The 22,064-nt window shown below is 37.7% G+C and overlaps 2 protein-coding genes across 3 annotated transcripts; one reads left to right on the forward strand and one right to left on the reverse strand.

Moving 5' to 3' along the window:
- Window positions 1–1,069: 1,069 nt before the first annotated feature.
- On the forward strand, window positions 1,070–11,433 carry LOC110044692 (adenylosuccinate synthetase isozyme 2-like). The gene is made up of 16 exons (XM_020750267.2): window positions 1,070–1,303; window positions 2,941–3,008; window positions 3,773–3,807; window positions 3,944–4,006; window positions 4,688–4,738; window positions 4,827–4,878; window positions 5,714–5,759; window positions 6,181–6,242; window positions 6,352–6,384; window positions 6,747–6,795; window positions 6,988–7,114; window positions 7,223–7,377; window positions 8,394–8,518; window positions 8,739–8,836; window positions 9,141–9,290; window positions 10,019–11,433. The coding sequence occupies exons 1-16, from the start codon at window positions 1,145–1,147 to the stop codon at window positions 10,069–10,071; spliced, it is 1,326 nt and encodes a 441-aa protein (XP_020605926.2). The 5' UTR covers window positions 1,070–1,144; the 3' UTR covers window positions 10,072–11,433.
- A 1,265-nt stretch (window positions 11,434–12,698) lies between these two features.
- On the reverse strand, window positions 12,699–21,862 carry LOC110044704 (uncharacterized). Of its 2 annotated transcripts, none has more exons than XM_089291972.1 (3): window positions 21,320–21,862; window positions 14,791–14,973; window positions 12,699–13,688 (listed from the first exon to the last, which is right to left on the reverse strand). In XM_089291972.1, the coding sequence occupies exons 1-3, from the start codon at window positions 21,735–21,737 to the stop codon at window positions 13,636–13,638; spliced, it is 654 nt and encodes a 217-aa protein (XP_089148098.1). In that variant the 5' UTR covers window positions 21,738–21,862; the 3' UTR covers window positions 12,699–13,635. The 2 variants fall into 2 exon arrangements, with proteins under 2 accessions (XP_089148098.1, XP_020605937.2); XM_020750278.2 differs by lacking the exon at window positions 21,320–21,862 and adding an exon at window positions 17,981–19,025.
- Between the last annotated feature and the right edge of the window lie 202 nt (window positions 21,863–22,064).

The following is a 22,064-nucleotide window of genomic DNA, read 5'->3' on the forward strand; positions in this document are numbered from 1 at the left end:
TGTTAAAAAGTACAATCTGACTTTATTTATGGCGTCCAAAGCCTCCCAGATGCATTTTGCCCTCATTTTAGTCAAAGGAGCCGAGGAGGCCTGGGGAATAGGTTTGATAGGTCAGCGGTTGCCTTCTAGAAACCCAGTCCATCACACTCGTTCCAAGATAGAGTCATCCACGTTGTCATCGAGGAACAATGGAAGTCAGCCAGAATGGAGTAATGGAAAAAGAAAACATTGATCGTTACATTTTGTTGTTGAAAAATGTAACTGAAAATCTGAAAAATGTAATATTCTATGTTTAAAAAAATCGGAAAAAAGTGAGCATTTTTATGTAACCCACGAGCACTTTTTAAGAAAATTAGCATTATTTTAGCTCTTTTTTGGCAAAAAACAAGCACTGCTTTAAGCATTTAATGCTTTTTTACGAGCACTATCGGTAAGAGCCTAACTGTATTGGTCAGGGGAATACGTTCCCTTGTTTTTTCCACCTGCTGGTTTTTCGGAGTTTTCGTATCCGGCTTTGGTGCACTTAGTATTTCGAATCTTTGCAACATCTGTCGACATTGAATAAATAGCACGGTGGCTTGGCTGTCCAACGCGGCCAATTTTTAAATCATGTTGTGTGTCTGGATGAGTAGACTGAGTAGTGGAGGCTGGCAAAATGTATGGCTTTGAGTGGTTTTTGTCTGAAAAAGGGTATAGATTTTGACCATTTTGGTTTGAAGTAGGGGATGTTTTTCACTCTGGCTTAGCATTGGGTATTTTGTTTACAAGGAACTATTTGTTTGTATCGCATCAACATTGGCAATTTTGTAGCCCTTAATTCTCGAATGTTTGCGCAAATGGAAGCCATTTCTGGTTAGGCGCATCTCAGTCATAAAGCCATGTAGTAATTTTAGGTCTGAAATGAGGTATCGATTTTTCGCTCAGGACCGAAATAGAGTATGGGATGTCACAGATCTTGGTTAGAAACAAGAGACCACGGGCCCTAGGAAGAAACCCTACGCCGGGCCCCCTCCGTTAGAGACCGGCTGCGGGAGACGTTGCCTGTCAGCGGTTACCAAGCTGTAAACACGTGCCTAATTACGAATTAGCGAATTGGCGCGGAGTAGATGTTGACCTTTTCTTACAATATTTTCATTTCCTAACCATGTCATCCTTAGCTAATGGACCAGGAACACCACTCAGAAAGGCAGTGGGTCCTGCAGCGAAAGTCACCGTTGTTTTAGGAGCACAATGGGGTGATGAAGGGAAAGGAAAGCTCGTCGACATCTTGTCCACAAATGCTGATTTCGTTTGCCGGTGTCAGGTATGCAAAAACAAAGTGAATTACTGTAATCTATTGTAGCTTATGTTCGTATTGTATAGATCTGTAAAGGAAGATCTTTGGTCTACACGCGAAGATGATTAATCAAGTTCGCAGGTTTTGTAAACAGCAGCTCAGCATTTCAGTTGCTTTGCTTCATTTAACATGAACCGGCTTGAATGTTGACTTACGTGGCTCTTACGCTTATTTCATGGTTTGATCTGCCATGGCTTGCTGTCGTTGTCTGTTCATTTATTTCAATCCATATCTCTTATCATCTCACCACAAGGGTGACGAACTGCCCACCGACATATTCCATAATTCGATTACCGCCGGATCGAGCGATAGTCCTTCGACAGAACAAAGTTACATGTACGCTACTGTCAGAGGAAGCATGGAAATAAGTTGAATGAAAGACCCTAATTTATGCCGTTGGGGGACAAGGAACTGAGTTGAAAGATAAATTTCTGTTCTGTAATCTTACGAATTTGCCTTGTCGATGTTGCTTTGATGGAGAAGTAAGCTCATATGAGTATAAATGAAGTCTTGGGTGTTCCCAATTAGAAGGCTCCAGGAGATTAACACATGAATTTAAATCTGTTGTGTTGTTTGTTGTTATATTGTCTTGTATTCATTATGTTTTTGAAAGAATGGCTGAGAAGATTGAATTCATTATTTAGAGACAGATCTAGGGGCTTCTTTGTTGATGATTTTTTACATTCCTTGATGCTCTAGAAATCCACCTCCTAGTCTTTAGCTGTCTCATCAATGTAAAGCATTTTGCAGAAGTTATACTGTAGATTACATTGGATGATGTGCAAACTATTGAAACAATAACCAACAATCTGTGATTTTGATTGAGCATTTTGGAAGTGTGAATGTGACGATGAAAGTAAATGGCATTCTGTCTTGCTTGGATCTTTGTGATATTTGAAATACTGTTTGTTGATCAGTTTGTTAAGCATTATTAGTAAGCCTGAATAGCACCTGATTGGCCCATTCATGTTATAGCCTGAATAGTATGCTCCACAAAGCCTACTAACTGTAAGTTATAATGATAATTATGGTGACACAGTGTATACTAACTTCTCTTGGTTGTCTAATAAACTTTGTCACCGTCCTGCTCCTGAATGCATAATTTCATAGGGCGTTCTATCTCATATAGAGTAATATACAGGTAACAAAAGTCAAAAGGCCAAAACAAGTCGTCAAGCTTGAAACCTCCTTGTTCTTGTTATCGACCATGCTGTAGACAGGCTTTTAGCCAGTTGGGTGTCCGGGTGTCCAGGTGTCCAGGTGTCCTGTGGACGGCCACTTGCTGAAAAAAATTGTTTTATTTTTCATATGTTGCCTTATAAATTGCTCATTTAAGCAGGCCCTAAAACACAATTTGGATGGTCACTTCACAAATTCTGGCTAAAAGCCAGCCTGTAGAGGGATGCAAATTCAAATCAATTGCTCCCTTCATTATTTATAATTTAACATTAAATTTGGTCATACATTAAGTGATTTATTATTTACACAATATTCATGTTATTTTCTCTACTGAAAAAAACAAAAAATGTTTTTGTTGTAAGACAACTGCTAACAGCTTTTTCTGCCACTAAGATATTGTTCCATTTGTTCTTATTGTTATATAGGGTGGGAACAATGCTGGTCACACAGTGGTTGTTGACTCAGAGAAATATTTCTTTCACATGGTTCCAAGGTAAGAAGTAACAGTAGATTGTTTTGATATCTCACAAATCTATCAAATGATTCTTTTCCCTCTCAGGTCCAAGATAATTAGCCAATACAGGAATGAATTTTTATTGTGAGGCAAGACTGTCACATGTCCTATGGTTTGTGGGGGGCAGTGGTGGTGGGGGGGGTGGGGCACATTCCTCAGGGGAATAAAACTAAAGAAATCAGAATGATTAGTAATCAATAAAATCTTGTGACTACACAAACCAAACCGAATCTAAAATAAGAAATGAAAACAATTTGTTCAAGAAACACATGGCGTCTTTCAGGATTTCAGTTTATTAATTTGGGTGCAGTGCGAGGAGCATCTGAAGCATCAGACTTGATTATTTCTGAAGAGTGCTATAATAGAAAAAGTCAGTTATGATGAGTTAAAAATATAAAGCAGTGCTGGAAAATTGTAATAGATGTGCAGCATAATTATATAATTGCAATCAATGAGTAATCAGTGGGTAATCAATTGGTAATTGATAAGTTATAATTCAATAATTGATTGATCAATGAATAATCAATGAATAATCAATAGACCACAAAATGTTTGTCCTGATGTCTATGTTTGATCAGGAAATCCTTTTCATCCAGCATCTATACATACAGATTCATATTGTTATTTTGAAGGGATTGAAATGATATCGATCATTCCGATTTTTAAAAGATTTTAATTTCTTAATAGTTTTCAGCCCTAATGAAACATCATCCCAATGTTTCTCTTTGTTCTTTTGGTTTTAGTGGACTGATACAACCGAAGGCTGTTAGCATTATTGGTAAGTGTTTATACACAATCACTGCGTAGATTCATTATGAAGAATTTGTTGAGATTATACTGCAGTGTAGAACAATCTCTTATTTGTTATCTTTAGCGGCACCTTTTATACCGGTATTTCATCTTAAATTCAACAGGAAATGGTGTAGTGATTCATATTCCGCAGTTCTTTGAGGAGTTAGAGGCACTTGAAGCTAAAGGTGATTATGCCTTCAAACTTTCCTCTCTGCTTGTTCCATATTTAATGAAAATGAAAGAACCTGAAATGTTAATTAAAAAACAATCATGTTCTAAACAATGATTGCAAGTAGGTTTCAGAGTTTTTTTTCCAATTAAATTAACACCACAATGTCTGTCCCAAAGCAATGATTCATTTTGATTTGGCTATGTCGTAGAGCAAGTATGTTTAATAAGTTACATGTATAAAATAAATTCTAATTAAAATATGTTTGACTTCAGTCCATGTTTGTTAAAGTTATGGTTTGAAAATGAGAATTATCAATTCTAGTGTTTGCTTTCCTTTCTGAGCACAGAACTTTGTGCTGTGTTTTAGAACATGACTAAAGAATATTAAATAATATACAAAATATATCAGAAAAATGTCATCAGTGGATTATAGATGCAATATGAGTCCATTAACAAGACAACACACAAACTATTTTTAATATTCTTTTCTGTTTTATTTTTATTTTTCTGTGATAATCAATTGAGCATTTTCCATAATAGATTAAAAACATCCCATTGCTTAAGGTTTTTAGATCAAATTATGAACGGTAATAATCAATGTTTGGCACACCACTACCATTAAATATGATGCTAAATAAATGTACGTTGATGCCATATTTTAAAACTGGAAACATAATGAATGTACTTGTTTGCAGGGGTCACAGATTGGCAGAAAAGACTTCTAGTCTCTGATAGAGCTCACATAGGTGAGATATTGATTTGTATGAAATAAAAACATTTTGACTTACAGTGGCACTATCTAACTAATGCAGTTCATGGATTCTATCCTTTCAGTGTTTGATTTACACCAAGAATCTGACAAATTACGAGAGGGTGGAAAAGGAGGGTGAGTTGATGGTAATACTGCAGGGCTGTCATTAAGGGCGGTTATTTGTAACACCTGTCACAACTGAGTCTGCTTAAGTTTCCCTTGAAGCGAAAAATTGCCTGTTGTTAATTGGTAGTCAGAATTCACCCGTAAAGTAACAAGTTTGCTACAGGTATGGAGAACAAGGCTACCGGTGACTCAAAACTTAATGACAGCCCTTTACTGTAAAATTTTTTTTTTTTTTCACAGTGGACTCAAGTTGATAGTTCAGTGGTTTAATTTGTGGTAACAGTTGATTGATTAAACTGCAAGGTAAACGTTACAAACACTGCTAGGTGGGAATGGCTTCATTTTGTGTGGAAAAAGGCAGGTTTTCCCTCATGGAGGAAATCCACAAATCAACTGGAAAAATCACTGTTTCCTGGTGACTGCTTGCAATATTTTTATCAATGATTTCCTGGAAGATTATTAGTCAAGAGTGATCAGTCTTGTTTTAACTACAACCTACAATTTCATAATGTGATGTGACATGCATTTACCCAACACTTCCTGTCTGTCTAAGAATGTCTGACATTTTTCCTGTCAATGCAATCAGTGAACTATTACTAACAACAAATACAACAACTTGAAGCATTGAATGCTACAACTGGATCCACTGTACATATTAGCCAGTCAGTTGGACAGACAGTCAGTCAGTTAGACAGTCAGTCAGTCAGACAGACAGACAGACAGACAGTTGGTCAGTCAGAGTCAGGCAGACAGACAGACAGACAGACATTCAGATAGTTGGTCAGACAGTCAGTAGGTAAGTCAAAAGTTATTTTTTTTTTTTTTTTCTTTGCACGTTTTTAAGGTTGGGGACCACAAAGAAGGGAATTGGACCTACCTATGCTTCCAAGGTATTGTTTATATTAGTTAATTTATTCTGGGAAATGGTCTGTTTTCTTTTAATTGCTTATTTCTAACCCTAACCCTAACCCGTTGGTTTAATATACATGTATAATGCATTGATATTAGAAATATTAAACAACTATCGAGTAGGGTGCAAATGTTATTTTCAAGCCTACCCCTTGGGCAAGCTGTAACAGTGATGTACTAGTCAATCATTCTCACTAGATCCCCCTCCTCCTCTCCCCCCCCCCCCCCCCACTAGCCCCCACTAGCATGATTATTTATGTTTATTGATTTAATTTAAATGCAAAAGGACGGAATCGTGCGTCTGTAAAATCCACTCACCCCTGGACTATTGGACATTGAACTTTCTTTGCATGCTTCTTTTAATTTTTTGAGAGTCAATTTTGCTGTACTGCTGTCTTGCAGGCACAAAGGATAGGCCTTAGAATATGTGACTTGGTAGGAGACTTTGAAGTGTTTGAGAAAAGGTTAGTAGAAGTGTTGAAGACAACTTGATGTTATGATGCAGCTATGAGACTTTTTAAGCCTAGTTATGTTTTGTAAAAAAGTAATTAAATGTGTTACTCCTTTTGTTAGATTCCGAGGACTGGTTTCACACTTTCAGAGGCTGTAAGTACTGTAGATAATAAGGACAGAAATTCTCATTTTTAAATAGATCTGAGTTATTGTGTTTATAAAGGACAACTTTCTTAGCAGCGGCCATTTTCATTAAGATTTGCATCCAGAAAGCAATATGCTAAATATTTGTTTGAGCTGTGTATATACACCATGTATGTAAACCTAAGTATGTTAAACTAGATTTGAGAAGAATTATTCATTTAAAACACTTAAGCATGTGTTTGTTGATGTTTCACTGTTTGAGGCAGAGCTGCGTAATAAATATAGCTCAAGGGAGGTGGGGGGAAGGGGTCTGAAGGAACTATCTAGAGAAGTACGTGGTGGATTATGATGTAACTTTTCAATTTACATAGGTATCCAGGTCTCAGTACAAACATTGAAGAGGAACTTGTAAAGTACAAGGTATGAGGCCTAGGGATGATTTGTTTTGGACTACCACCACTGGCACCACTAAATAAAGACAAAATTGGGCTTTTATGAGTCTTCCCCTAATTTCAGTTCAGGTTCCCTTGATCTCCTTCTTGCGTGACGAGGGTGTGAACAGTCATCCCTCTGTTCAAGTCTAAGTTTTGTCATTTGTTTGTTTGTTTGTAGCACTATGCAGAGAAGATTCGTCCAATGGTTTGCGACACAGTAAGCTACATGAACAAAGCACTCCAGAATGAGTCGGCAAACATTGTAGTGGAGGGAGCAAATGCATTGATGCTAGATATTGACTTTGGTGAGTTGCAATGACAATAATTCTAATAAAGACATTGTTATTGCAAGTAATATTGCAATCCATTCAAAGAAACCTGTCATTTAGACTGAAAATTGTTTTTATTTGCAGGTACATATCCTTATGTAACATCCTCTAACTGTGCCGTTGGCGCAGTGTGCACTGGGCTTGGCATTCCACCAACAGCAATTGGTAATGTGCATGGGGTGACTAAGGCCTACACAACAAGGGTTGGTCTTGGAGGATTTCCAACAGAACTTACAAATGTAAGTTACTTGTTTCTTATTCAAGATAGCTTAGAATTTCTAATATATAGATTTAGCCAGGCCTAAAAGCGGAGTTCCTGATTACAGTAAGTTAACTGTGCTTGAGCCTGCAATCCAATAAAAAACCAGTACCTGGGCAGTGGTCGACTTCAAAAAGACATAAGACCTCGATGAGCTCTAAACTTGAGCCAGCTATGTGGTCATGTAATGCTGGTCAGTAGATACCTCTTTTTGAAAGGTGTCGATTGACCATAATGTGGATGTCCAATATCAAAGATGTACCAAGATAAACCAAGTCTGCATGTCTTGTTAACTATGGCTGCCATTTGCGTGACATCATCGTGGCTGTCGTGCATATGCACCGATGAGCAATACCACTAGCCATGATGATCATGAGAAAAGCTATTCATGGGTTCCTACAAGTATGGTGTTCCACCTGGTGGCCCTTTGGGCTGCCGGAGCTCAGCAAAAAGTGGCTTCACTAGGATGGTCACACATGAATTGATATTCCTTCTGTATTAATGTGCCGTAGGTGTGTTGTAACAAGGGTGAATATCCCTGTCCAATTAACCCAGTTTAGTCCATTTCATAGTTTTCTTAAACAATTCAGTCAGTTCATGGTTCAGCACATGTGCAAGCCACAGCGTAGCCATAAATTACCTCTCTTGCTTTCTTACTGAATCGCATACAGGTACATTGTAGAATGAATATAATGCCAGAATTTAAAGGAAGATGTAAACAGATTAGCAGAGGATGGATTACTTCAAATTTATTATTTAGCCTGAGTAACAGACAAATGAAATTGTAACAAAAGAACACCTATTGTGCTGGAGTAATGTGCTTGAATAAAGTGGGCTAATACAAAGGGAAGTACATGAATCAAGCTGTGAAACCATCCCTTTAAATGCTGTATAAAGTTTCTCTTCATAATCAGCTTTTCATTTGTTGAGCGTCAAAATAGGAAATTGATTTTTAAACATTTATTTATTTATTTATTTATTTATTTATTTATTTAGGAGCTTGGAGAAAAGATGCAGCAGATTGGAAAGGAGTTTGGAGTGACAACAGGCAGAAAGCGACGGTGTGGCTGGCTTGATCTTGTGATGATCAAGTACTCTCACATGATTAATAATTTTACAAGGTAAATAGATTTACCTTGTAAAATAGTAGATTTTTAACAGCTGCAAACCTAGTCTCTGTCTTCTGGCACTCCCGTTTCCAGCTTGAAAAAAGATCTTGTAAGGTGGTTAAGTGAGATGCAGCTGAACTGTATTGTTCACTTGACAATAATGATGAGTGATCACTATTATTGGGTAATGTTGACACTGAAAATTTAATGTATAATTTTGATTTTTTGGCAGTCTTGTGATTGCCAAGCTTGATATTTTGGACACATTTGAAGAAGTGAAAATTGGAGTCGCATACAGGCATAAAGGAACAGTTTTGGAATCATTTCCTGGTAAGAACATTAACTTCCAGTCATTAATGAGATTCAAGCTCAACAGAATGAGACATGTATGTGTGACTAAGGGGTTTTATTAACCTTTTCAGCAGAAGGGCAACTGGTTTTCACAGTTAGGCAGAACTATTTGAACAGAACTTCTTTCTAAGAAAAACTTTGCTTTAGATGGTTAAACCAGCCAGGTAAAATTATCTTCACAGCTGGTCAATTTGCCAAGTGCCAATTAATTAATGAAATCCCTTTTGACTGAGCACGGAAATGAAAGAGCAAGTTCATGATTTCATATTGTTCTTGATTGCAGCTTCTGTGGAAGTTTTGGATGAAGTTGAAGTTGATTACATCACCCTCCCTGGCTGGATGACCAGTATTGAGCATTGTAAAACATTCCATGAACTGCCAGCCAATGCTCAGGCGTACATTAGAAAGATTGAAGAAATAACACAAATACCAGGTGAAGTTACCACTGCTGATTAGATGTACAAGTTGATACTGTGTACGGAGTGTAGCGTGCCTGAACGCATTGAACATGTAGCATAGATAATACATGCCAGCTCACATCACAAGTAAACCAGTGAGATTAGGTTGAACAGCATTGAAACATCAAATTTTAAATTTTCTCACGAAGGTACGATGTACAGTCAACTCTCATTATAGTGGACACCCTCAGAACTGCATTTGGTGTCTGTAATAGCAAGAGTGTGCAATACTGGGGTGTGATGAAAATGACCAAATTTTTGTCTGTAAAGTGTGTACGGCTTTATACTATTAAGATTTTTAGTTTCTTTTAATTTGTAGTACACATTTACTTCGATTCATAATTATATAATGTAGGTCAAAATAGTGTACAATCTAGTAGACATTCAAAGGCTGCAGAATAATGATGTCATTCAATACATGTAAGTTGTCCTTTGTGACGAAGGAAGAACAATTTAAATGTTTATTTGGGACCACCTGAAGCATCTGCAATTCTGTCATAGTGAGAGTCTGAAATAGTAGGAGTTGTTTTCATGCATTTCTTTATAGTTTGCGGCTGGGGATGTAGCTCCTGCTTGTAATAGTGGGTGTCTGTAATATTTAGTGGAGTGTTCTCAAGGCGAGAGTTGACTGTATTGTAAAAATTGAGCCCTCTCACAGTGTAGACTAATTCTGATTTTGGTATTTCTTTGTTTTTCTTTGCAGTGCAATGGGTCGGAGTTGGGCAATCCAGGGATGCCATGATCACTTTGTTTTAGTAAAATTTGCCCTCATTGAAAGACAGTCAGCACCACAATATAGACATTGTTGTGCATCATTGTTTTCATATCACTATATTCTCTGAAAGTAATCAAGAATGAACTTTGTTTTTTGAGAACAAGACAAATAACTTATTTCAATAGGGTGCTGTTTAAAAACATTGCCAGTAAAACTAAATCTTGTAGTTTTCATCACGTCCCTGCTGCTGAGTAACACGATATTTCTTAAGTAGATTTAGCTGATGTCACAATAGACTACTATCGATATATTTAAAGCCTAGAGACACAAACAAGAGAAATAAATAAAATTGCTCATTCAATTTCTATCGTTTGTATCCTTTAGGTCTTGCTGCCTAGCTGTATATACCAATATATCGCAAACAGTCTATTTTCGCAACATGTTTTCTAGGCAAGAATAAGAAATCTAGGTACCTTGACGAAGATTTGCCAAAGAAGATTCTCATCTCTCTAAGAGTATTCTGATCCCATTTGTAGAAATTTTTTAGTAAAGGTGGTAATATTTTTCAGAGCTTGGAAAATGGCTAATAATGATCTTGTGAGAAATACACATGGCTGGGTTGTTCAATGTTGTTGGTAATGTAGTATTTTAACGACAACAAAAAATGCGTGTAATTGAGTAAACAATAGGTATTCTAAAGAAGAGGTTTATTGCACCAATAGGCAAGTAGAGGCTTATTTATTGACTGAAGATGATCTTTTAAAGGTAAATCAACAGACCTTTCTGGTTAAGGGCTTGTCCCTTTAAATTAAGCCCAGTGGTTAATTTACATTTATCATTTTCCATGATATTGTCTTATGTCATTTACCCTTACAAAAGCAGCTTGGTTTTCTGTTGGCAGACAAAAAATAAATAGCTACTTCTACCTGACACATGTCTCAAGTTTAGCATTTCAGTGGTAAAGCTGAGCGTTGCTGTTGTATCCAGTCAGTTAAATGTCTCCTGGTTACACTAAGTTATCACGTTTAGTCAAACCAAGGTACAGATACTAAGAGTAGTATTAGTATATTATTATTAAAGTAACCTTTCGTTTTTAGGAGGCCTTATCATTTTCAAGCCAACCGAGTTTCTTTTTAAGTCCTCTCTGTGTAATTCTAACTTATTCATACATTTTCATATTGAGCTTAAAGTGTGCAAAAAGTGACATGAAATATGAATTATTTAAGAGTGTAATTTTTTGGAAAATACTTGTCAACTTATGGTCGGCTGGTGGGATCTTTTAAGTCAGTAAGCCACAAGACATATGGTTCTAGAATTTTAATTCTGTGTGAACAGGCTAAGTAAATAAGGTCTTTTTTTCTTGCTTAAGATGTGAATTTTTGATTAAACTTATTTCAACACTCGTTTAGTGCAATGTACTTCTTCTTAGCATGAAAGTGCAGCTGAACTTCTGTACTACGGCCGCATTGCCAGGGCAGAATTAACTGACCGGTCATTTTTACCAGGGCAGAGCTGCCGGGGCACTATTTACTGCTGCCAGCAGAGGTCACCCAAGCGTAATGTAAGAGTTTTTATGGAGATCAGGAGTCGTTCAATGTATGGTTAATTTACCGAATAAAGACTGTTGGACGTTCAATGATGTCACTTTTTCTGATCCTGGAGAGTTAAAACGAGATTTGAGCGAATTTTGATATAATTATCCTACGGGAGAATAAATATATCAAAATTCGCTGAAATCTCGTTTCAACTCTCCAGGATGAGAAAAAATGACATCACTGAATATCCAAGTCTTTATTCGGTAAGAGTGGCGTATGTACGGGAAGGGATTTCCTGGCCGGCTAGTGGGAGGTGGCTGTCATATAGGTGTCTTTTAGTAGAGGATCGACTGGTTCAGTTGAAACAATAGAATCTTATCTCGGTTATCACTGATTTGCATGACAACAAATTTATCCAGGATCAGATTGATAGTTCAGTGTATAGTTCCGTTGACTTCTCTGAGCTTGGGGCAGTTTGCAGTTACAATTTTGGACAGAATGAAGTAAGAAATATAACCACCCCTCTCCCCAAATCAACATAACGATGAACTGGCGCTAAACCCAGAACGCGCCATTTTTTTCATCATTGACTAGGGGATAGGGGTGGTCCTAATTTTTAATTTCAATTGTCCAAGATCGTAAGTTGCTGATTAAATGAATGATCAGACTCCCGAGTACTTGAAATGCCTTTTTAAACCCTTCAGCACGGACTATAGACTTGAAATATATTAAACAAATTAGCTCTTTTAAGACGTAGTTTCCGCTAGACTGGGGGGGGGGGGGGGGGGTGCGCACTTGTGAAACAGCCTTCAATCTAAAAATGGGATCAATCACCTGATATCCTCCTCGTCCCCCGCACGGCAGACATGTAAATCAATTTTTCATTTTTTAGTCGCAATCTTGTAAGTCATCTTTTTTACCGTGTTTAAATAAAGTGTATGTTGAAATCAACATCTAGCCCTGGTTGTTCTTAAGGTGGATAACGCTATCCACCGGATAAATCACTATCCAGTGGATAGCGCGGTTTGTTTTGTTAACACCTATTCAGTGGTTAGTGATTTATCAGTGGATAGCGTTATCCAGCCTTTAAACAGCTAGGGTCTGGAGGAAAGTGCTCGGTAGACAAACAGAAGTTTACTTGTCACTACAAAACATCAAATTTTATTTCCGTTTTGAGGCATAGCAAACTTCCTATCTTCAAAGGAATGCTTCAACCTTATTAGCAATAAAATGTTTTACGAAATGAGTCTTCATTGATGATAAGAAGGCATCAACAAAGTACTCGGGTGTATATGTACAGTTTTGTTAAAAATTGTGAAGGTTTTGCCTCAGTGTAGTAGGTAGACATGCTTATGTTTGGTAGGCTAAAACAACATCTCCATGTCAGACAAATATTTATATACTAATAACCAATCGGAGACTCTATAGTACGCGACATCACTGAGAAAGTTATCTTCTCGAGTCTTCGTTCCTCGCAAGCTTGAAGAAACGATCGCTTTTGATTGGTTTCAAAAACAATGGAAATAAGCGGAAGTAAAACACTAGTAGCTTGATTAAGCCTCGTGTTTGTCAGCTAGGTATCCGCGATTCAACCGGAAGTCCGATATTTTCGGACTTCAAATCGAATCTTTCCGGCTTTGCTCGTTTCTCGACCGCTGGTCAAGGGGAACGAAGACTCTGGGTCCTACTGAGCAGTGTCCTACTGAGCACGCGCACGACATTTTACTACGGCTTAGAGTGAGGAAAGTGTGTCCAGTCTGTTCACTGGTTACCAGTCCACTACATAGCCTGACTTTCATAACACGCTACACGAAATTGACATCAGGATCCAACCCTGGACTATGACGTCAGATTCAACTCGGCGACGACTGTGCGTCACCAGCGAATAGTGAGTTGATTGCGTGACAAGACAGTCGCGCAAATAATTAAAAACCAAAACCATCAAGGATAGACTATCCAATCCTTCATCCGTTTTAAAAAGCAGCAAGTCTAACTCGAGACTAACCATACAACAAATTCACTACCATGCGGTAACGTAGCAGTTTCAGCTCCATAAAAATCGCGCACAGGTCACGCAACAAATTCACTTCCATCCACCTTTTCAATTTCTTTTCCGTAGCGCTCTGAAAAATGAATAAGATAGTTGCTGCTAAATGACTACACTGAAACAACTCATAAAATTTGCGTCGAAGGGCAAAAAATAACACATTAAGAAATTTAACACAACAGCTAAAGGGGAAGAGCGTTAGAAAAAAACGATTAGAATTTGATCATAGAGGTTCAATTGAGTGTCGTAAAACCAAAACCAAAGATATCACTCTAGCCAATCCCAAAACAGACGGACAATAAAGTGAACCAATCAAAACTCAAAGTAATTATATGTAGCTGACGCGAAGCGCGGGAAAACGAGTGCAAACGAGTCACGATTGGTTTTGGTTTTACTTCTGATTGGATAAAAAAAAAAAAGTGGCGCGAGTTTTTTAAGCCAATCGTGTGGCGTAGAAAGTGCAAAACCAATTACTTTTCGACACACAAATGAAAACCGCTCTAACAGTTAAAAACCTAAGTGACAGTAGGCGAACTAGTTGGCTATTTACAAGAGCAGCCGTGGATTTGAACTCGGTTCATCCATGAAACAACCCCAAGAAGTGGCCCTTAAGTTAAAGTGCCCGGCTGAACCCACCACCCCCGCTGGATTTCAAGTCGGCGTCCAAACTACTCGGCCACGCTGCCTCCTAATAAGACCTGATCTTTTGAAAAGAAAGAGCATTAACCCAACTTATTTCATTAGAATGCAAACTCTAGAGAACAGGAACAACTGGTCATCACTCCTCCATAGGATTAAGAAAGGTAGTGCTAATTGAGAGCTTTAACAGGTGAAATGCTACTTAGGCCTTCCCCTCATATGCCTAAGTAGCCTGCGAGCAGGCTTTTTGGAGAGAAAGAAAGTCAGGAAAGGAAAAAGGTTCCCCTTTCCTCTCCTTCATTCTTGCCACGCGATAAGCCTGCTCGCAGGGTAATGCATAAGTAAACAACGCCACTGAAGACTACTGAAACCCAAGCAATAGTTTAAAATATATCAAGTGTATGTGGACAGCGGTTATATTGTTTGAATCCACTTAATACTTTCTTTACACTTGATTGACTGATTGACTGACTGGCTGATTGATTGATTGATTGATTGATTGATTGATTGATTAACCGATTAATTAATTGGATACTTACCAGAAAGCCCTACAAATGCACAGCCCCAGGCTATACTCCATATCCAACCAATCATAAGAAAGACAATGGTTGACAGCTGCATGATTCCCACAAAACAATTGACGCACAGAATGGAGGTGCGGTCCATAAGTGACATATCTCGTCGAGTGAGGAAGAAAGCTATCAGACCAGATATAACTGTCCCTGTAAAGACACATGCAAACAGTAAAATGAGACCTTTCCTAACTCGTGTTCTCTCCATGACGATCACGGTCTGGGAATTCGTGAGTTAATCCTCCGTAGGAAAAAAGATGGCGGCTGTACATTTTACCACAATACCTTGAGAGCTTTACACAGCCCGTAAAGCACAATGACTGAGCCATATTTTTGCAATATTTGTCCCTGTACTAGCGACGTTGTGTATGCTAGGATTGCAGATGATAGAACTTTTCTGTACGTTTTTATGAACGTTGTTCAATTTTCGTGCGCTAAAAATTATGGGTAAATGTCATCATCTTTTTTCCTAGCTAAGTAGGATTTGGCAACTTACACTAAAGAATAAATGAAAACTAAATGTATCAATCTTTTGTCTCTTGTCCTGCTTTGTGCCCAGCTCCCTCTGCAAATTTTCACCTATAACTTGCTTTAGTTAAACCAAACCAAATCTAAAAGAATGAAAGCTTCCGAATGTCCATTAAGTTCAGTCAGATGACGACAGAGTACTTTTCTTTTCCGTTGTTTCTATAATTGTTTTCGTCAAAAATAGCGGAAAACCAAGTTTAAATAATTCGATTATGGGTTCGAGATTTCCATGAGGTAATAGTTGATGAGGCCGAAAAGTCAAATCCACTATCAACTCATAGAAATCTAGAGCGAATAGTCTAATTGTTTTAGAATAATACAACCTAATTTCTTCCAAATAATGTCTTTCAATTATATCTCTGTACACGTAGTATTTAGTTTCATACTTAAAATTGTCATTTAAAACTTTCGGTTGTTTACAGGAACTCATCAGTTTTTTCCCTACAATGTCGAGTTTTTTATTAGGTCAAGTAACAGTGAATTTCCATCTTCAAGTTTAGTTTTCTCAAGAATTAATTATCCAGCAATGTCTCGACATATTTCTCCGAAACTTCGAAAAAACGAGAAAACGTCGCCACTTTAGATAGGACCTCCAGCCACTGCTCTGAACATTAAATAACAAGCGTGTTTCTGAAGAAGGCCGCGGAAATTTTAAGTTTTAAAAATACAAAGTATTAATTAAACAAGTATTAGCTCGAGAATGAGGTTCGAGGGCTTCTATGTAGCATTTTGAGACCATGAAATCTCCAAGGGTATGTAACTCAACAGGAACTCTCTACAAGCTACACTCTTTTTTATACCTAAGTACAAGTATCTTAGCTTTTTAATGCCCAGACTGGATATTCTCATTTTCCTGCCCAGCCGACTTACGGCTGAATCTTCTGCACATTGTTAGATTTCAGAATATGGTTTGATGTGACCAGGAACTGAACTCAGTCATAAAGAACCCTATGGTGTGTTAATCGTGTAACAATACGCACGTGCTTTATCGCTTTACCAAAAACTACGTGTATTGGATTTTATTGCTTTGCTAGCTAGTCTTGTTCGAAAAGGAGAAAATTTAACATACCTTTCAACGGTAAAATAAAGTTCATTTAAAATCATGTGATCTTAATTTTATTTCCATCAACACACAAAAAGTTTTCTTTACAAAATCTCAGCCTAGGGTATTTTCTTAACGTATTCTTTTTGCTATACACTATTTTTGTTTTATGAGAATCTGATTTGGCACGGTGCTAAAAGGATGGTTACTATAAGCTATTCACTGTCCGGTAGCTATTCTCGTCTGATAAACCTTTGTAATTATTATTTTGAGATCATGAAGGTGAAAGCAAGTTGAAAAATAACTACAATCGTATCTTTTCCAAAGACCTTGAGTAATTAATTCTTTAGATTATGTTAGACAGCGCTCGCGGACACGGTAATAATTATCACACAAAAAACCTAAGGGTTGCATTTTGGTTAAAATATAGATCATGGAGGTCATGTGGCGTTCAAACAACAACAACAACTTTATTTGTACTCAGCTAGAAATTAGAAATTAGATGAACAAAAAATAAGTTAAAATAAAACACGGACGGATCTGGCGTTGTGAAATGGAGGTATATATTTTGAGGAACAATTGTACTTGATACAGGAGAGTATAGATGTACAGAATGGCCGAACCAAGGAAAACGAAAATGATTAGGAAACACTAAATCGTGCCAGTTACAAAAGAGCACAAAATAATATATTAAAATAAAGTGTTGAATACAGTGGTGTTTTAAGACTTTAAAAGAGGTCATGTTTGATTCATTGCCTGTCATCTCCAATTACAACAGTAGATAGGGGTCACAATGTGACACAATTCCGGTCTTTTGTGTTCAATGGCTTTCGCTTCGGCGATAAGCAGCTACTGAACTGTTTTAAGACTTTGGAACAGCCTGTTATCGACAATTCAGACAATTACCAGGGATATGCCAAATAAATAGCACATTGATAATATTGTTTCTTCAAAAACTGGGCTACAAATAATTATTTGTCGGCAATAACGACGTTGTTATCTCTGTTTAGCCTGAATTAAGAAACACTCTTGAGGAAATCTTCAAGCATCGCCCACGTACTTCTCAAACAAACAAACCATAAAACGGGAAAAAGCCAAATATCATTACGTTTTTCTCTCACGTCTGCATGTTGTGACCAACAAGTAAACGAAAAAACTCTAGTGCATCGATAATATTTACAACAAAACTCAGTTTGGTTTTTGAGGCGTTTCTTCCTTCTAAACAACAAAGCTGGCGAACTGAATTCCATGTATAAACGCTTTTTGTCGCTCGGCAAGAATGTTTAATTTCGTATGCAATAGCTAGGTCTATAAGCGTAAATAAACAATTTTCATACGTCTGGCATGTCTCGAGCGATGTTAAGCATTGTCTGTACTGAAACTCATCTTGTCTAAACGAGCTAATTCTACCATCACAATTCTACCGGCCGGTACTGGTCGCAATGCAATTTTATAAGTGAATATTCATCTGAACGTTTTCTGTTTATGAGAGGGCGCTCATCATAAATAAATACTAATTAAGGTGACTAGTGACACCGCATGTTTGACATCGGCAAAGAAAGAAATGATCGAGAAAGAGAATCTTACCTGAACCTGGAATGACAATGTTCAAAATTAGACAAACTATGGCGGCCGCGCGCGGTAATACTGGAATCGCTTCTTGTGCCGATATTCCTTTTTTTCGCTTGGCCGTAGTCGCAGAATCTTCTATTGGAATAATTGTTTCAGTTGGAATTTGGAATCCAGGAAATGGCGTGTATGGGCCGGCTGTAGCTATTGACGAAGATGAAATTCTCTCCGAACGAGGAGTAACTCTTGAACTCTCAAGACTGAAGCTTCGTTGAAGATAGTTACCATTTTCCACGGATTTCGCTTGAGATATTCCAGGGGTAAGTTCTCCTGCTTGGGAATTGAATTCTCCATTGAAAACTGGCGCATTTAAACTCAAGGGTGGTAAATGTTCTTTGGTATTTTTGCCCTGATTTGCGTTTTCTCCGTCGGTGATCAAGAATTGCGTTGAAGCGCTCCCGTTTTGCTTTAGAGTATAAAGGGACGTCATTTAGCCACTCATTTGGATCCAATTTCTCGGCGAGGAAGTCAAGTTTTCGATTTGGTTTGGCAATAACAGAAGAATAATTTCACTTATCTTTTCCGCAGCAAGCTTCTTGTCTTGTATGATTCATTAACGAAGGAAGCAGAACGTCAGAAGTGAAACACAGATCGAAGTGTAAATATGTCTCAAGTCAGAGGTGTTTAGGCACTTTGACATGACAATGGAAACTCCATTCTCAGATCAATTTACATCAAAATCCATCGACACCCAATTGTTTTAAACCAGCCATAGGCTTAGACGGGTAGTATTCAAGTTTTCAAGTGTATCTCAATTTTCGGAAGCTGAAACCGTAATAACTTTTCCTCTTATTAGTAGGATTAAACGCGGCTCAAAACAATATTGCAATCACTAATTATTTCACTGGTATAAAGTGGATCCGAAGAGAAACTCTGGTTTTGCTGGATCTGTCTCCGAAACCAACAAGGTTGTCAGTTACAGCAATAGTACGATCGAGATGTACTCTTGGTTTCAGTTGAACTCAATTGATGAGATTGCATGTTATAACAACAACAAAAAAGAACATTCTAATTTATGCATTCATTGTACATTTTGAGAAGGAAAATTAACAGGTTCTCTGTTCAATTTCGTAGACAAGGATTAGTGGTTTAAAACGGCTTAAATATATTTGCATTGCAAAGAAAAAAGCTAACAAGCGAGCCACAATAAATTATACTCGTCATCCGTTTTAGATGAGTTCTTTTTGTATTTTTACACGATATGTTTCTATCGACATCAGTAGACTGGCGCTACAGCTAAGATTTTGATTGTGACAAATTGAGAGACCTGATGAATTGTTGTGTCAAGTGCAAAACAACTGTGAAGTATAAAAAGTTTCTTTATATTATGCGATATTTTTGTCAATAGCCACTCAGTCAAAATTGCCAATCAATACAAGAATAAACTTAAAAGCGGAAAACTGAAAGATAAACTTGCTTTTAAATATGTTAAATTGATTTTAAATCTGAGAAATTTAAGTTTCAGACAATAAATCCTGCCAGTCCTTACTTCAAAAGGTGCCGTGTTTTGACAGAACTTTTACTCTGTAATTAAAATAGAAAACGGAAATTTCAACAAAGAGAAGCTGACATGTTTTTCGAATACATTCTGTGTGGCAAGTGACATTCGACCTGATAGGTTTTACTGATTTCGCTGTAAAACTGGAGTGTGAACAAGCGTGATGTATGTGACGACACACTGACTGGCAAAAAACTCTGCATGTCAGGTTTTAGAATCACGTTGAAAGTCACTATATGTTTTACTCATTTTTCGTAAATCCCTGAACACGCACATTATATTTCGACGGAAAAAAACCCCAATTTTATATTTAGCTCGTTGAACAAGCTTCAGCACCCAGTTGTAGTCGTTTATTGCGTTTATTTATGAGCACCATATTCAGTTCTTGGATGATTTGTCATAACTGGTTTCAGTTCTACTGAATCAGCTTGCTTACAGAGGTGTACTATTCCTGCGGGTTAGGGTTAGAACACCATCCTCTTCCCTTCGGCAGGAAAATATAACCCTCGATGACGTGACAAAATTTCCCCCTCCAATCTACATGGAGTAATCTGAAGGGTCGTCCCTTTCTTCTAGTGAGAAAGGCACATTCTTTCTTCGGCCGCCCCTTTTGAGCACCTCTCGTTCTGCCCCTGGATTGGAACACGCTTTATAAACGTGGAACACGACCATATTTAGATTCTATTTCGTGACATAGTGACTTGACTCCCTTAGTTTGCAACTTTTTCGCCGCAAAACAATAGCGGTCTAGGTGTTGTAATCTAGACCGCGTTCAATATCGATTTCAGCCAATCAAATTCGTGAATTCGGTAGTACCCAGTCTTCGTGAAACACAGTTATATAATAATGCAGAAAGAAAAACTACAATACACACAACTCCAAAGGCGTCTCAATAATATATATGGACACTTCGCCCTGCCCCTATGGCGAGAGCGGGTTTGACGGTGTGATAATTCTAAACCCGTTGCTACTTGAAAGAGAAAACTGAGAACCGATTGGCTGCAGCAAGAGGTCCATCTTTCTAACGACAACGTGGTTTTGGTGACTGCTGACCATGATAGCGAAGACACAAGCTTATTTACAAGATGAAGTTGAATATTTATTATTCCCGAGCATCGAGTCTTTGTTTTCTGATGGATGTTCCGATATCAATTCGTTAAGCCATTATTTAATATTCATTCTTTCTCTTTAATAATCGTCTTGCTTGCCTCATCCCCAGAGTCTTGAACTCAACTGAAGTTTAACTTGCCACGTGTAGTCCCAAAATTTGTCAAGTTTGGATTCAACAAATTCAATAATGCCAGGAAGGGCTATGTTTACTAGTCAGATGTTAGTCTATGTAGCAGATGTATGGATGGACGACTTATTGTTTAACTTGCCTTCAGGTTGATTAACCGATGGTATTTCTAATGTTTTTGTAACGGTGATTAACCGATTGATGTTTTAAAATCTTCGATTGAGTACAAAGAAAAACAGATCTGATCTTTAGCTCTGTCTGCATGGACGATCAGCCATGTTTTTTTTTGTTGTACCCACAAATGTATTTCCAGTGTACTTTTTTCGAAAAAGAAATATTAAAATACCCCAACTATTGTATAAATAATACCAACAAACTGAACGATTTAAGTCCTATCCGTTATATATCTTTCATGTATTGCCGTACTTTCCGGACCCGTTCCTCTAAATGAGATCGGTTTTCCAGGGTGAACTAAACTGAAAGCGAGGTATTTCAAGCTGCCATATGAGTACATATGAGGACAAAATACTACATCCCATGAAAACACAAAGAATCCACTTACCACTACCAGGTATAATGATGTTAAGGATCAGACAAACCACAGCAGCGTTGAAAGGTAAAACAGGGATATTCTTAACAAAATCACCAGCTGTGTTCTTCTCTTCTCGAGGACCACGAGATTTGTATACATTATTGTTTTCGCCTTGTTTACCGCATTCTCCTGTGCGTTGAGAGCTGTTTGCATCAGATTTTAAATGATTTCTCTCAGCAATTGTTTGACCTCTTAGTGCAGAGAGGCTTAACTGCTCGTGAGTTTCAAATGGATGTACGGACTCCGGGTATGGATGAGCAAAAAGCGACCCTCTTGGTAATAGAACATGACTAGGTACATGAAAGCTGTTTTGAGCAAGAAGCAGTGGCTTCACAAAGTGTTTCTTCGCTGGCTCACTTCGATTCTCTTCATCACTCTGGCTTTTCATTTTCCGCTGTAACCGTCTTCAGCTAAGTTGAAACATTGGTTTTAACCGGTTCAAGAACGCGCAACACAATTCTGACTGTAAGAAAAAGCCTTGTCACATTTGCATTCGTCCCATGTCTTCTTAAAAAAATTTTCATTTACAAGTAATTACTCTTTTCACTGCGACAGCAGTCTGTTTGTTTAAGCTGTTTGTCGTCGAGAGCTTTAGCTTTTCATCATATCTGATAACACTTGCTATAAAGAAAAGCCGCGCAATAGCTCCGGCAGTGCTGACGTTTTGGTTCTTCCACTGATCTAAGAACGAAATATCAACGATTAAAAAATTATA

This window comes from Orbicella faveolata, unplaced genomic scaffold (assembly GCF_042242905.1).
Source record: "Orbicella faveolata isolate gen_17 unplaced genomic scaffold, um_ofav_v1 contig_24, whole genome shotgun sequence".
Taxonomy (NCBI): Eukaryota; Metazoa; Cnidaria; class Anthozoa; order Scleractinia; family Merulinidae; genus Orbicella; species Orbicella faveolata.

Coding starts and splice junctions, on each gene's coding strand:
- LOC110044692 (XM_020750267.2), top strand. CDS start 1,145: ATGTCATCCTTAGCTAATGGACCAGGAACACCACTCAGAAAGGCAGTG. Junction 3,009..3,772: donor TTCTTTCACATGGTTCCAAG/GTAAGAAGTAAC, acceptor TTTTGGTTTTAG/TGGACTGATACAACCGAAGG. Junction 6,385..6,746: donor GTTTCACACTTTCAGAGGCT/GTAAGTACTGTA, acceptor CAATTTACATAG/GTATCCAGGTCTCAGTACAA.
- LOC110044704 (XM_020750278.2), bottom strand. CDS start 18,452: ATGACGTCCCTTTATACTCTAAAGCAAAACGGGAGCGCTTCAACGCAA. Junction 14,974..17,980: donor CATTGTCATTCCAGGTTCAG/GTAAGATTCTCT, acceptor GTGTCTTTACAG/GGACAGTTATATCTGGTCTG. Junction 13,689..14,790: donor TGCATTTGTAGGGCTTTCTG/GTAAGTATCCAA, acceptor TTCATTTTTCAG/AGCGCTACGGAAAAGAAATT.